The 12,414-nt window shown below is 46.7% G+C and overlaps 2 protein-coding genes across 2 annotated transcripts in view; both read left to right on the top strand.

The window, feature by feature from the left end:
- Window positions 1-1,383: 1,383 nt before the first annotated feature.
- Window positions 1,384-2,570, top strand: HILPDA (hypoxia inducible lipid droplet associated). Its single transcript, XM_006779625.2, is given in 2 exon segments — window positions 1,384-1,917; window positions 1,920-2,570. Coding segments are annotated over 2 exon segments (375 nt in total). The 5' UTR covers window positions 1,384-1,583; the 3' UTR covers window positions 1,961-2,570.
- A 6,991-nt stretch (window positions 2,571-9,561) lies between these two features.
- FAM71F2 (family with sequence similarity 71 member F2) overlaps window positions 9,562-12,414 on the top strand; it is a 12,083-nt gene continuing 9,230 nt past the window's right edge. The window contains exons 1-2 of the mRNA XM_015568903.1: window positions 9,562-9,853; window positions 11,170-11,419. Coding sequence (XP_015424389.1) covers window positions 9,687-9,853; window positions 11,170-11,419 — 417 coding nt within the window. The 5' untranslated portion in view covers window positions 9,562-9,686. The remainder of the gene's footprint in view (window positions 9,854-11,169; window positions 11,420-12,414) is intronic.

Below are 12,414 nucleotides of genomic sequence, written 5' to 3'. Positions count from 1 at the left end.
CCGCCGCCTCCCTCCCCTGACTGTGGCAGGGCCTTCTGGGGCTCCCCTCCTCCCTGTGCTCCCGCCCGCTCCCCACTCAGCGCTCCAGCCCTGCGTTCCCCAGGAGGGGCCCTCACTGGGATGCAGGTGGCCCAGGTCCGTGCTCCCGGTGCTGGGTGAGTAGGCGTCGCTGCCATGCTCTCCCAAAGCACCCTGGCACCTCCTGCGCCACTGCCGAGGTTCTTGCCTGTTGCCCCTAAAACCCCGAGAGGGCAGGGTTCACGGCTCCGGGGCCCCGTGTGGCCCTCGTACCTTCCCGAGTGCTTAGCAAGTTGGGGGTAATCAGGGTATTATTTTTACTAAGTGAACTTGATAGATTGACTTAGAATTATTTTGACCTTCAAAAAGCTTATGATTAACTCGAACCTTAATGAGATATGAGGGAGACTTCCCAGGCAAGTTGCTTTCTCAAGGGCATATTCCTTTTTTATTATTATTTATTGATTTCTTTTAGAGAGAGGAAGGGAGAGCGATAGAGATAGAAAAATCAAAGGTCTCTTGCCTTCTGCACACCACCTACTGGGGGTTGAGTGGCAACCCGGGCATGCGTCCTGCCTGGGAATTGAGCCGGTGGCCTCTTGGGTCATGGGTCGACCCGCAGCCACTGAGCCACACCTGCCTGGCTAGGACACGTTCTGATAGCCCCGGTGTAGGCCTGAGGACGGCACCCGGCGTCTGACCCGTGGGGTCCGACCAAACCTGGGATCAGCAACCTCAGTACTTGGGTTCCGCCTTGGAAAGAATTCAGAGCCAAGAACCAAACTGTTAGAGTATTTGATAAGTCATAGAGGTAGAAGAAGTAATTCCTCGAAGAAATGAGTTTAGGAAATGAGTTAGGAGCTAAAGGAGCTTAGGAGTGAGGAAGCTAATGGTTACTGCCTGGGCAAGGAGGGAGAATGGGGAAGGGAAGGGAAAGGCCAGGGAGTGCTCCCTGGAGGGAGAGCCCACTGGGTACTCCCTACTAAGGGTTTTTAGGGTGGAGACTTCAGGGAAGTCCCAGGAGAAGATCGCAACGGAATATTCAGTAGTTTTCCAGGTGTGTCTTTTCTGGGTTGTGTTCTCCACTGATTGATTGGCAGGCCCAGGGCAGGGGTGGTTCTCAGTGCAGCTGGTCCTGCCAGTGGAGTCACTGGTTTTGTTGCTTATCTGAGGCATAGATGTTATCCCTAGGGAGGAAAGGTCTGGAGGGTCCATATATGCTAGGGGAGGAAAAGTCACCCTGGGGGCAGGGCCCACCCTACAATTGATTGTGTGTTGCTAGGCAACTGGGGCTTTCCACCCTGGTGACCTGTACCTGGCCCATCTACTTTTCTCTGCTCATGTCTAACTGCCTACAACAGTCCTTCTCTTACAAAAGGACTCAGTTCTTCAGGAAAGTTTCTGGTCCCTGGACTGTGGCACAGGGATTGTGCATTGCACCTGGCAAGAAAGTAAAGGTTTTTACTTTCAGAAGTAAAAGTTTGCTCGTGAAAAGAAACTCCTGGCTCCTCAGCCATGGAGTTTACGGTGTAAATATACTTGAGCTTCTGCTATGGAAAAACATCATGGGTCCCTGTGTCCTGGCTGGCTGGGCTTCTCCCTTAGCTCCACGGGAAGATAGAAGGGTGAGGGCCAGATGCTTGCGTATCCCAAAAGGCTCTAACCTTGCCTCTCTTTCCTCAGGACCCAGAAGTCTACCAGAAGCAGAAGGCAGCTCTACTGCTCTGCAAAGGAGTGGGATCCCTTCAGCTATGAAGCAAATATTTAACCTCTATCTCTTAGGCGTGGCGCTGACCCTGCTTTCCATCTTTGTTAGACTGATGGAGTCACTGGGGGGCTTACTGGAGAACCCATCGCCTGGGAGCTCCTGGACCACCAGAGGTCAACTAGCCATCACAGAATCCCCAAGAGCCTTCCAGAACATCCATCCAGAGGGGTGTGATAAGACCTCCCTCCACCAGCTATAACCTTGGAACACGTGGCCTACACCTGTCCAGCCTGGTGTCCCAGTTTCCTGGGGAGGCAAGCCCAGCATCCATGTTAGCAGAGAACTGTTACTAGGCCCTGGAAGGGCCCTTCCATCTGGATGCTTCTTGCCCTGGAAAAAGACTGCTTCATAGGCAGGTGTGAGTGGGTTGCCTCTGGTTGTGGAATGGAGTGATTTCACTCTTCTCCCCAGAGTCTGCTGTGTGCTTGGTTGTCCTTGGCAGCGTGGCTCTGACCTCTTAGATGAGGGTTTGTGCTGTGATTTCAGCTGTTGGGAGATGACGGTGTTTTCAGCCTTACTTCCTAAACATCGGTGAAGCGTTCCTTTGGACCTGCGTGTCTTATGGTCAGTTTCTTTGTGTTTAGCTTCTCTTTTGTGTGAGCTCCTCTGTGTGTGGGTAACAGTTAAAGAGGGGCGACTTACATTTTTAAGTCTTCCAGCTTAGTGTGTATGTCTTGGTCTGAAGGGGACAGTGGGATGAAGCCTGCTCGGGACGTGGGCATTATAGCCACCATGTGGCGTAAGTGAATTTTTCTAATGAAATAAAATTGAATACATATTTCCACTGTGTGTCATGTTCATTTCTGCCCTTAAAATTAGTGGTTAGGGAAGGGTCTTAATTCATAGATCTGAGGTTTAACACCTTAAAATTTAGGAGCATGAAAGTGCTTAAAACACTTGGTTTAAAACAGGTAAATGAACCTCTGAATTTGAAGGCAGGGGCAGTTGGGTCTGTATCCATAGTTGTCGGAGCTTAAGCCAAGACTCCTTTCTCTTAAAAACAAAAAATATGTATGTATATGTTTTTATGATTTAAGGTAGGAAGGGAGAGCCCTAACCAGTTTGGCTCAGTGGATAGAGCATCAGCCTATGGACTGCGATTCTGGTCAAGGGCATGTACCTTGGTTGCAGGCACATCCCCAGTGGGAGGTGTGCAGGAGGCAGCTGATGTTTCTCATTGATGTTTCTAACTCTCTATCCCTCTCCCTTCCTCTCTGTAAAAAAAGCAATAAAATATATTTTAAAAAAATTGGAAGGGAGATAGAAACATCAATAATGAGAGAATCACTGATCAACTACCTCTTACACCACCACCACCACCACCACCACCCCACTGGGGATTGAGCAACCAGACGGGAATCAACCGGATTCATAGGTCAACACAACTGAGCCACACTGGCTGACTACTCTCTTGACTCTTTCTGTCTCTAAAGAAAAATGATTCCTTCCCACCCCTTCATCTTCAGTCTCTGGGGGAAAGAGGACTATCAGCCCAGAAGGCCTTGGGCTTTTTTTTTTAGAGGGAAGGGAGGGGCAGGAGGGTAGGGCTTGGGGAAAGGCTGCTGAGAGGTGGGCGACTGGACTAGGTGGAGGGAGTAGAACAGGAGAAGGGAGGAGGGGAAGGAGGAAAGGGAGGAGTCGGGGGAGGGAGGGAGAGCGGGAGCAGAGGCGTGGAGACCATGGGGCCAGAAGAGCAGAAGGCCTTGGCCTTTAAAAAAATTTTTTTTGATTGATTTTAGAGAGAGGAGGGGAGACAGAAACATCAGTTGCCTCCAGCATGACCAGGGCTTGAACCCACCACCTTTCGGTGCACAGAATGACACTCTAATCAACTGAGCCACACCAGCCAGGGCAGGCTTGGCTTTTTTATTCTGTACCTTGTCCACCAGAATGGCTACTCAATTCTGATTATTCAGGTAGGCTGGTAAAATAGCTACACCTCACCCTGTGGGCCTGGCTGGGTTGAGCGTCACCCCATGCTCCAAAAGGCCACTGGTTCAGATTCCTGGTCAAGGCACATTCCGGGTTTCCGGGATCCCCAGTAGGGGGCCTGCAGGAGACGGCTGATCAGTGTTTTTATTTGTCCCCTTGTCACCCATCGATGTTTCTATCCCTCCCTCCCTCTCTAAATCAAAAAGTTTTCAATAGCCATACCTCACAGATGATTGTTTCTGCTCTTTTCCAGGTCTAAGCAGTTTAGCCTGTTCTACCTATCACTCTTCCATCCCCACCCCATGTTGAAGCATGTCCACTCCTCTCCTATGGTAAATAGAGGCATATCTCAAATTTTTGTGGGTTGGGTTCCAGATTACCAATAAAGCAAATCAGATGAATTTTTTAGTTTCTCAGTGTATATGAAAGTTATGATTGTACTGTACTGTAGTCTATTAAGTATAATAGCATTATGTTTAAAAAGCAATGTATATATCTTAAAAAATACGTTAGCCTGGCTGGCATGGCTCAGTGGTTGAACGCTGACCTATGAACCAGGAGGTCACAGTTCCTGGTCAGGGCACATTCCTGGATTGTGGGCTTGATCCCCAACAGGGGGCAGGCAGGAGGCAGCAAATCAGTGTTGATGTTGATGCATTGATGTTTCTACCCCTCTCTAAAATAAATAAAAACACTAGAAAAATACTTTATTGCTAAAAAATGCTGACTATTGTCTAAGCCTTTAGGGAGTCAACCTTTTTGTTGATAGAGGGTCTTGTCTAGATGTTGATAACATCTGTGAAGAAAAGAAAAAACTTCAGTGAAGTGCGATAAAATAAGGTGTGCCCGCTCTTATCTAGGTGTGCATGTCAATTTACATGTGGTGCGTTTGATTTACTTTTGCCAAACGGTAAAAATGGAGCATGGTGTCTTCTGCCAAACCAGTTTTGCTCCCTGAGTGTTCTTAAGCTTAAGCGCCACTACCCTGTAAGCCGATGGCTTAGGCAACAGTTATTGTACTGGGGTAGTCATTAGCGCTGTTTATCAAGTATAGTCAAACCTTGCTTCTCCAATGTCTCCAGTCTCAAACAAGTCAGTTCTTGACCAAGTGTTCACAGAAAAAGAAAAAAAATCTCAGTTGTAGACCAAAACTTAATTTTTGACCTAACAGCCCTTTCATACTGATCCCTCAGCATGACAAAAAAAACAGCATGACAAAAAGCATCTCTCAGGCAATAGACAAAGGAGGTAATCCTTTTGTTGCTGGCAGAAATTGAGGATTAGCACAACTAAAACATAAAGAGGCCATCAAGAGTACTAATGTTGCTAAGGGTGTGAAAAGTGCTCACAAAACAGCAATTACGTACAGGCAAATGAATAGGTAGGAAAACTTGTTGATTGGATAAGTGAAAAGCAGCTGGGAGGCAGGGATATATGAAAAATTTGTGTAAGGCTAGTAGGATGTGGTTCAATAAGTTTAAGGAAAAAAGTGTTTATAGGTTAAACAGTACATTAGACATGTACATAAGAAAGGTTAAAACTGAATCATTTGAGAGCCCGGAGAGGATTAGTTCACTTTACATTATTTCTAATGGGGGAAAACGATTTGGTTTTCAAACAAATCATTCTCAAACAGCCTTCGGAAATGAATTAAGTTCAAGAACTGAGGTTCCACTGTATTTCCAATTTTCAGCTTTCCAGTCCCTGGTCCTTGGTGACCAGCTGGACTTGTTTGGTAGCGTAGTACATAAACATATAGTTGGTATTTTGTCTCTGACTTCAGGCAGTTTCATATGCCAGTCGCTGTCCTTACTAGACATTTTCTTAACTTCGATGTATTTTCTCATTCAGATGCTTCTGACTAATTTGAGGTATTTTGAACTGTTAACTGGGGAGCTAGCTATACCTTACGTCTCTTCCCCAAGCAGTTTAGTTTAATTGGAATGGTTTCCTGGGTGCCACAACCATATCCAGGCTTTTGCTCTGAAACTGATTTTCAGCCCTAGCTGGTTTGGCTCAGTGGATAGAGCCTGTGAACTGAAGGGTTCCAGGTTCAGTTCCAGTCAAGGGCACATGCCTGAGTTGTGGGCTCAGTCTCCAGTAGGGGGCGTGCAGGAGGCAGCCAATCGATGATTCGCTCTCATTGATGTTTCTATCTCTCCCTCTCCCTTGCTCTCTGAAATCAATAAAAATATATTTTAAAAAATAGATAACACTGATTTTCAATCTTTCTCATTTCGTGGTACATGTAAACTAATGACTAAAATTCTGCAACAACTCAAAAAACACATTTTTTGCTGACCTGAAAAAAAAAAAGTATAACTTTTATTCATTTACACTGGACAGCTATTGTTGTGTTGGCTGCTATCATTTCTTTATTTGACAATCGAAGGGAAAAGAGGTCAATGCCCCTGACAAAATAGGTATGGCATTTTTTGTTTTTGTTTTTTTAAAATATATTTTATTGGTTTTTTACAGAGAGGAAGGGAGAGGAACAGAGAGTTAGAAACATCGATGAGAGAGAAATATCAGCTGCCTCCTGCACAACCCCCACCGGGGATGTGCCCACACCGAGGTACATGCCCTTGACCGGAATAGAACCTGGGACCCTTCAGTCTGCAGGCCAGCGCTCTATCCACTGAGCCAAACCGGTTAGGGCGGTATGGCATGTTTTAAAACTCCTTGGTGGTGTACCAGTGTGCCAAGGTACAACCGTTGAAAATTGCTGCTCTTAAATAATTTGCTCAGAGGTTTCAACAACAGACGTGATGGCCAGACCATTGTTTTAATCTTTCCTACAAGTCGTTGTCCCTGTTTGCCTAGCCAGGGGTATTTTCTGGGATGCAGGACTTGTGCTAAAACTGAGACACTTCTGGGCAAACCAGGACAGTCTCTCTACCTACAAAACTGAGTTTGAATTGGTGTTTGTCATCCCAAACATTTCTGAATTTTATCTATTCCCAGTGAGGGATGAGAGACAGTTGCTTCTGAACCCTGCAGGATCACTGATTTTCTGTAGTCTCTCTAGATCCCTTGTGCCTGCTTGCAAGCTCTCGTCGGTTTCTCTCTGAGCTCGTCTTGTGGCGCTTTGTCAATAGCAACCAACAGTATTCGATTCTCTTGTTTTGTTTTGTTTTTGTTAATCCTCACCAGAGGATACTAGTATTTTTCCCATTGATTTTTAGAAAGAGTGGAAGGGAAGGGGTGAATCAGAGAAACATCAACATGTGAGACACATCAACTGGTTGCCTCCCACACACACCCCAACCAGGGCTGGGGGTCGAGTCTGCAACCGAGGTGCGTGCCCTTGATCGGAATCGAACCCAAGACCCCTCAATGCTCGGGTGGATGCTCTAACCACTGAGCACCAGCTAGGGCCAGTATTCAATTCAAGCTGCTAAAACTTGTTCTCCTAATTGTAGATAAATTAGATTAACATATGCCTTGTAAGTTACTGCAGGCAACGGTTTTATCAAATACTCTGCTACTGGATAAGATGGGTTGCCATCTTTCCAGCTTCCAAAAAAATATCTTTGCTGCCTTCCAGATAAGTTAGTCACACATACTAGGGTTTTGTGGTGCATTTTTTTTATGTTTTTTTATTTTTATTGCAACACTACCCTCTACATTCCAATCTCCGTATCAGTCAAGGACAGGCTAGGTTAGGTTATGCTGCAGCAACAACCCTAAAATCTCAGTAGTTTAAAACAGTTGCCTAAGGATGAACTTCTGCCGGGGTCCAGCCCCAACAGGTCCAGGGGTTCCCAAAGGTGTGGACGGAGTCGGCGAAGAAGGAAGGACACGGAGGCAGCAGCGTTCAGTTGATCAGCATAGCCAGGCTCTCTAGTCAGGTTCTCCAGCCAGGTTCTGTCTTTATTCTCCTGTTACATCTGTATTTATACCAGTTGATTTTAATCCTATCCATTACACAGCGCTAAGGGGAGCAAACATATTAAGAACAGTATGCTATATACGCCAGGTCCCTTGAAACATATGCTGTGCAGATATTTCTTCCCTGCAGTGACTGTGTCAAGCAGCAAGGATGGACCGGCTTCCGGCACACTCCCATGAAGCAGAATGGGGCCCTAATCAAGGGAATTCCCTCACCTTCACTACATCTGCTTAAGGGAACAGCACATTCCGATATTTCCAAGTATGAATTTTAAATCTCTATTGATTATTAACGTGAGGCCTTAACTCTGGTGCCACCTTTTCATTTTACTACAGAGGAAACAGAAGGAAACGCCGTGACTTAGACAACATCACTGAACTCATTGGTGGTCCAGTCCCAATATGCAGCCCTTTCTTCAACATCACGGTTTCTTTTTCCTTTTTCATGGACTCTTCGGAATGCAGCATAACAGAATGCGTCCACAATGCGCGTTTCACCCCTGAGGTTACTCTTATGCAGGCACGAGTACGAGCAAGTTGTGAGAAGCTTCCCTGTGATGGGGAAGATGGAAGGCTGTGGTTTCCCGGAGAGCCTTCCTTGTTGTCTGGCCAGCTCACTGCTGTCTAGGCACAACCTTGGCAGGCTCATTTTCCTCATGTTTTCGGGGAGATTGAGTGAAAAATGGAATAAGCTTCATTACCACTCGTTTGCAGTGAGTAAGAAAAGGGAGAGAAAAGCCTGCTCCTCCCTGATTTGTCCTTTCCTCTTTTTTTCCTTTCCTGTTGTTGCCACCACATTCCTGATGTCATTCCTGCCATTGTGAGCCGGCCCCTGGCCGGCCCTCCCGGCTGGAGGACAGCCTGGAGAGGAGGAGCTGTGGAGGTGGGGGGTGGGCAGCTGTGGTCACACAACATCTTGCAGTCGGGCTGGGTCTGTGTGGAGCCCCAGGGATGTTCCCCAGCCCATTCTTCCGAAGAGGCAATGAATAAAATCAGGGGCCTCCCTCCTGAGGTCCGGGAACCAGGCCCTGGAGTGGAACTTGGGGTGGAAGATGGCCTTCTTTGTCAACTGATTCATTCTCCAGAATTCAACTTGTTCTCCCACTCTGCGGTATTTGAAAGCAACTTTATCCAGGTACCCACGTGCAGCTCAGAGCCGGCGCTTTCCCTTTCCAAAACCTGTCTCCAGCACTCGGTCCAGAAATGCTGTGGCCTTTAAAGCCCTGGGGAGGAGGAAGAAGCCATGCCAGCTAGTGATACCGGAGGATCTGGGTCTCAAGTTCCCCTGTTTGTGCCTATAGTAGTATGGGGTTTTCCTCTCTCTCCTCCCCTTCTGGAACTTTCTTTGCACAATTTCCCTTCCAGACCATTAGAAACCTGTGCTGGCTTCTTCTCCCCAAGGATGGAAGAATAAAATGTTCGTGCCCCTCAGCTTTTTCTTACTAGTGCATCCTTTCTAAAGTTAGATGATGCAGAGGACTCGAAAAAGGACAGCACAGCGTTCCTAATGCAATGAGCTTGTCTACTTGGGGAGATCCACAAAAAAGGTGATGCGGGTCATGGCCCAGCCCGGTGTACTGGACACATGTAAGAATCACAGGTGCACCCAGCCAGCGTGGCTCAGTGGTTGAGCATCGATGTATGAACCAGGAGATCACAGTACGATTCCCAGTCAGGGAACATGCCCCAGTGGTGGACTCGATCCCCAGTGTAGGGCCTGCAGGAGGCACAGGTGCTCCAAGCTTGTCACTAAGTTGAAGTGCTGCTTTATCTTTTCTGTTTTTAAAAATATTTTTTTATTGATTTCAGACAGAGGGAGTGATAGAAACATCAAAGATGAGAGAGAATCATTAATCAGCTGCCTCCTTCACACCCCCTACTGGGGATCAAGCCCCCAATCCAGGCATGTGACCTTCTGGTTTATGGGTTGGTGCTCAACCACTGAGCCACACTGGCCACAGGCATTTTTTTTCTTAAAGTACTGCTTTCTAGCATCTGTATCCTTCCACTCTTGTCTTCTGCTTCTCTGACCCAAGAACCTGGGGCTGATTTCTAGGTCACTAAGTCTGGGGACTGGATGAATGTCCCTGAAGGGTCTACCACCACCGTGATCCTTGGGGTAACCTCCTCAGTGCCCTCCTTGCCGCTCCCCAACATCCTCCTGATGGCCAACGTCACCTGGCCCCAGGGTCAGTTTTCCACCCGCAACACACCTGGCTGTGCTCCTGTCATCACCCTCAGCAGGTAAGAAAGGCCTCAGGGAAGGGCTGGAGAGGGTGGGATGACAGACGGCACTGTCTTGCAATCGGGCTGTAGATAAAAAGAAAGGACAGTGTTCTTTAGTGTACAAACTGTGCAGAACCTCATTCATTCATTGAAAAGGTATTACTGCCTATCTATACAGACCAAGCACCGTGTTTGGTGCTGTGGGTAGAGTATCAGTCTGTCTCAGCCTAGTTTTTGAGGATTTTGGCTTTCATTTTGTCAATAAAAACGTAGGAGGGTTTAAAAAAAAAATGAGGTGCATGAAAACCAAATGGGATTAAGAGGTGTTGAGATGGAAAAAATAATACGGGGTGTACAGAAGACATCTACCCTTCTTACTCTTTCAACAGAGTTAATCAGGATACAGGGCAAAGGAGACCTGGGAATGGAGTCAGAATATCTTAGTCCCAGTTCCTACTTAAGATCTAAGTGGAATAAAATTAAATAAATATTTTTGTAAAAAAAAAGATCTAAACTTGGGCAGCCCTGGCCAGGTAGCAGTTGGTTAGAACATCATCCTGATATGTCCCCAAGGTTGTAGATTTGATTCCCAGTCAGGGCACGTACAAGAAGCAACCAATTGCTCTGGCCAATATGACTCAGCTGCCAGAGTGTTGGCCCAGGAAGAGGGTCTCGAGTTTGAATCTCTGGGTTGCATATGAGGGAGGCAACCAATCAATGTGTCTCTCTCACATCAATGTTTCTCTTTCTACCTCTCTCACACTTCCTCTTTCTTCCACTCTTCCCTCCTACCTCCCTTCCTTCCACTCTCTAACATCAATGGGAAAAAATACCCTCTGGTGAGGATTAACCAAAATAAAAAGCAACCAATGACATACATAAATAAGTAGAACAACAAACTGATGTTTCTCCTTTCCTCTCTCTCTCTCTCGAAATCAATAAATTTTAAAAATATCTAAATATCCTGGGCAAATCACTTAGCTTCTTTCTCTAAGTCTCAGATTTTAAAAAAATCTGTAAAATGGAATTAATAATACTTATCTTTTCTTCATCAAGGGTTGTTGTGAGGATTAGAAACTGTAGTCTACATCAGTTATCAGTCTTTGTTATTGATGTGGGCAGATTCTTTAATAACTAAGGCCCTGGGCATCAGAGAAGAGCCAGGCTTTGTCATCATCCCACTCTCATCCGCCAGCCCTCTCCCTTGTGCATTCCCCACGCAGAGGCGGGAGCCCAGGGAGGCTGAGCCAAGCTCTCGGTAGGCAGGTAGGCACCGGCATGATGGATTCAAATCCTGGGCTCCTGCACTATGGCAATTTCCTGCTTGTGTCCAGGATTCTCCCCCTGAAGTTTGTGGAGCTACGAATCTGTGACCGGCTCCAGCGCATCCTGCGGATTAGGACAGTGACTGAGAAGATCTACTACATGAAGCTCCACGAAAAGCACCCGGAGGCCGTGTTTCAGTTCTGGATCCGCTTGGTGAAAATTCTGCAGAAAGGCCTGTCCATCACCACCAAAGACCCGAGAATTCAGTTCACCCACTGCCTGGTGCCCAAGAGGCCCTGCAGCTCCACTGAAACAACAGTAAGTGGGGCCCTGCCGCCAAGCTCTCTCGGAAGGGAGGAGGGGGACAGGAGGCTACTGCCTCCCATTGGAGGGTGATGAATATTACAGCCTAGTGTCCTGGGGGAACGAGAAGACCATTTTCAAGGGCCAGTGAAATGCACACACCAATTACAGCACATTAATTTAGTTTTTCTTTTTTTAAAAAAATATGTTTTATTGATTTTTTTACAGAGAGGAAGGGAGAGGGATATAGAGTTAGAAACATTGATAGGAGAGAAACATCAATCAGCTGCCTCCTGCACATCTCCTACTGGGGATGTGCCAGCAACCAAGGAACATGCCCTTGACCGGTTCGGAATCGAGCCTGGGACCTTTCAGTCCACAGGCCGACGCTCTATCCACTGAGCCAAACCAGTTAGGGCTAGTTTTTCTAAGAAAGAGTTATAAGGTACTTAACTCAAAAGTGTTTTCAGTTTTTTTGTTCATTTTTTTCAGTATCATAAAGGAATAATGCTCACTTAAGAAAATTACAGAAAAATCATTCCTGTTTTTCTTCATCCACCCCTTCCCCCCGCCCCCCAACCAATCACTTGGAACATTTGGCATATTTCCTTCTAGTCTTTCATTTTATTTTATTTTTATTTATTTTTTTAAATATATTTTATTGAGTTTTTACAGAGAGGAAAGGAGAGAAATAGAGAGTTAGAAACGTCGATGAGAGAGAAACATCGACCAGCTGCCTCCTGCACACTCCCCACTGGGGATGTGCCTGCCACCAACATGCCCTTGCTTGACCAGAATCGAACCTGGGACCCTTCAGTCTGCAGGCCGACGCTCTATCCACGGAGCCAAGCCGGTTAGTGCTGTACTATCTTTTTAAAAATTCAGCATTGAGCCCTGACTGGTTTGCCTCAGTGAATAGAGCACCGGCCTGCAGACTCAAGGGTCCCAGGTTCGATTCCGGTCAAGGGCATGTACCTTGGTTGCGGGCACATCCACAGTAGGGGGCGTGC

Source organism: Myotis davidii, unplaced genomic scaffold (assembly GCF_000327345.1).
Source record: "Myotis davidii unplaced genomic scaffold, ASM32734v1 scaffold705, whole genome shotgun sequence".
In the NCBI taxonomy this organism is placed as follows: domain Eukaryota; kingdom Metazoa; phylum Chordata; class Mammalia; order Chiroptera; family Vespertilionidae; genus Myotis; species Myotis davidii.
This window is presented reverse-complemented; position numbering and strand designations above follow the sequence as displayed.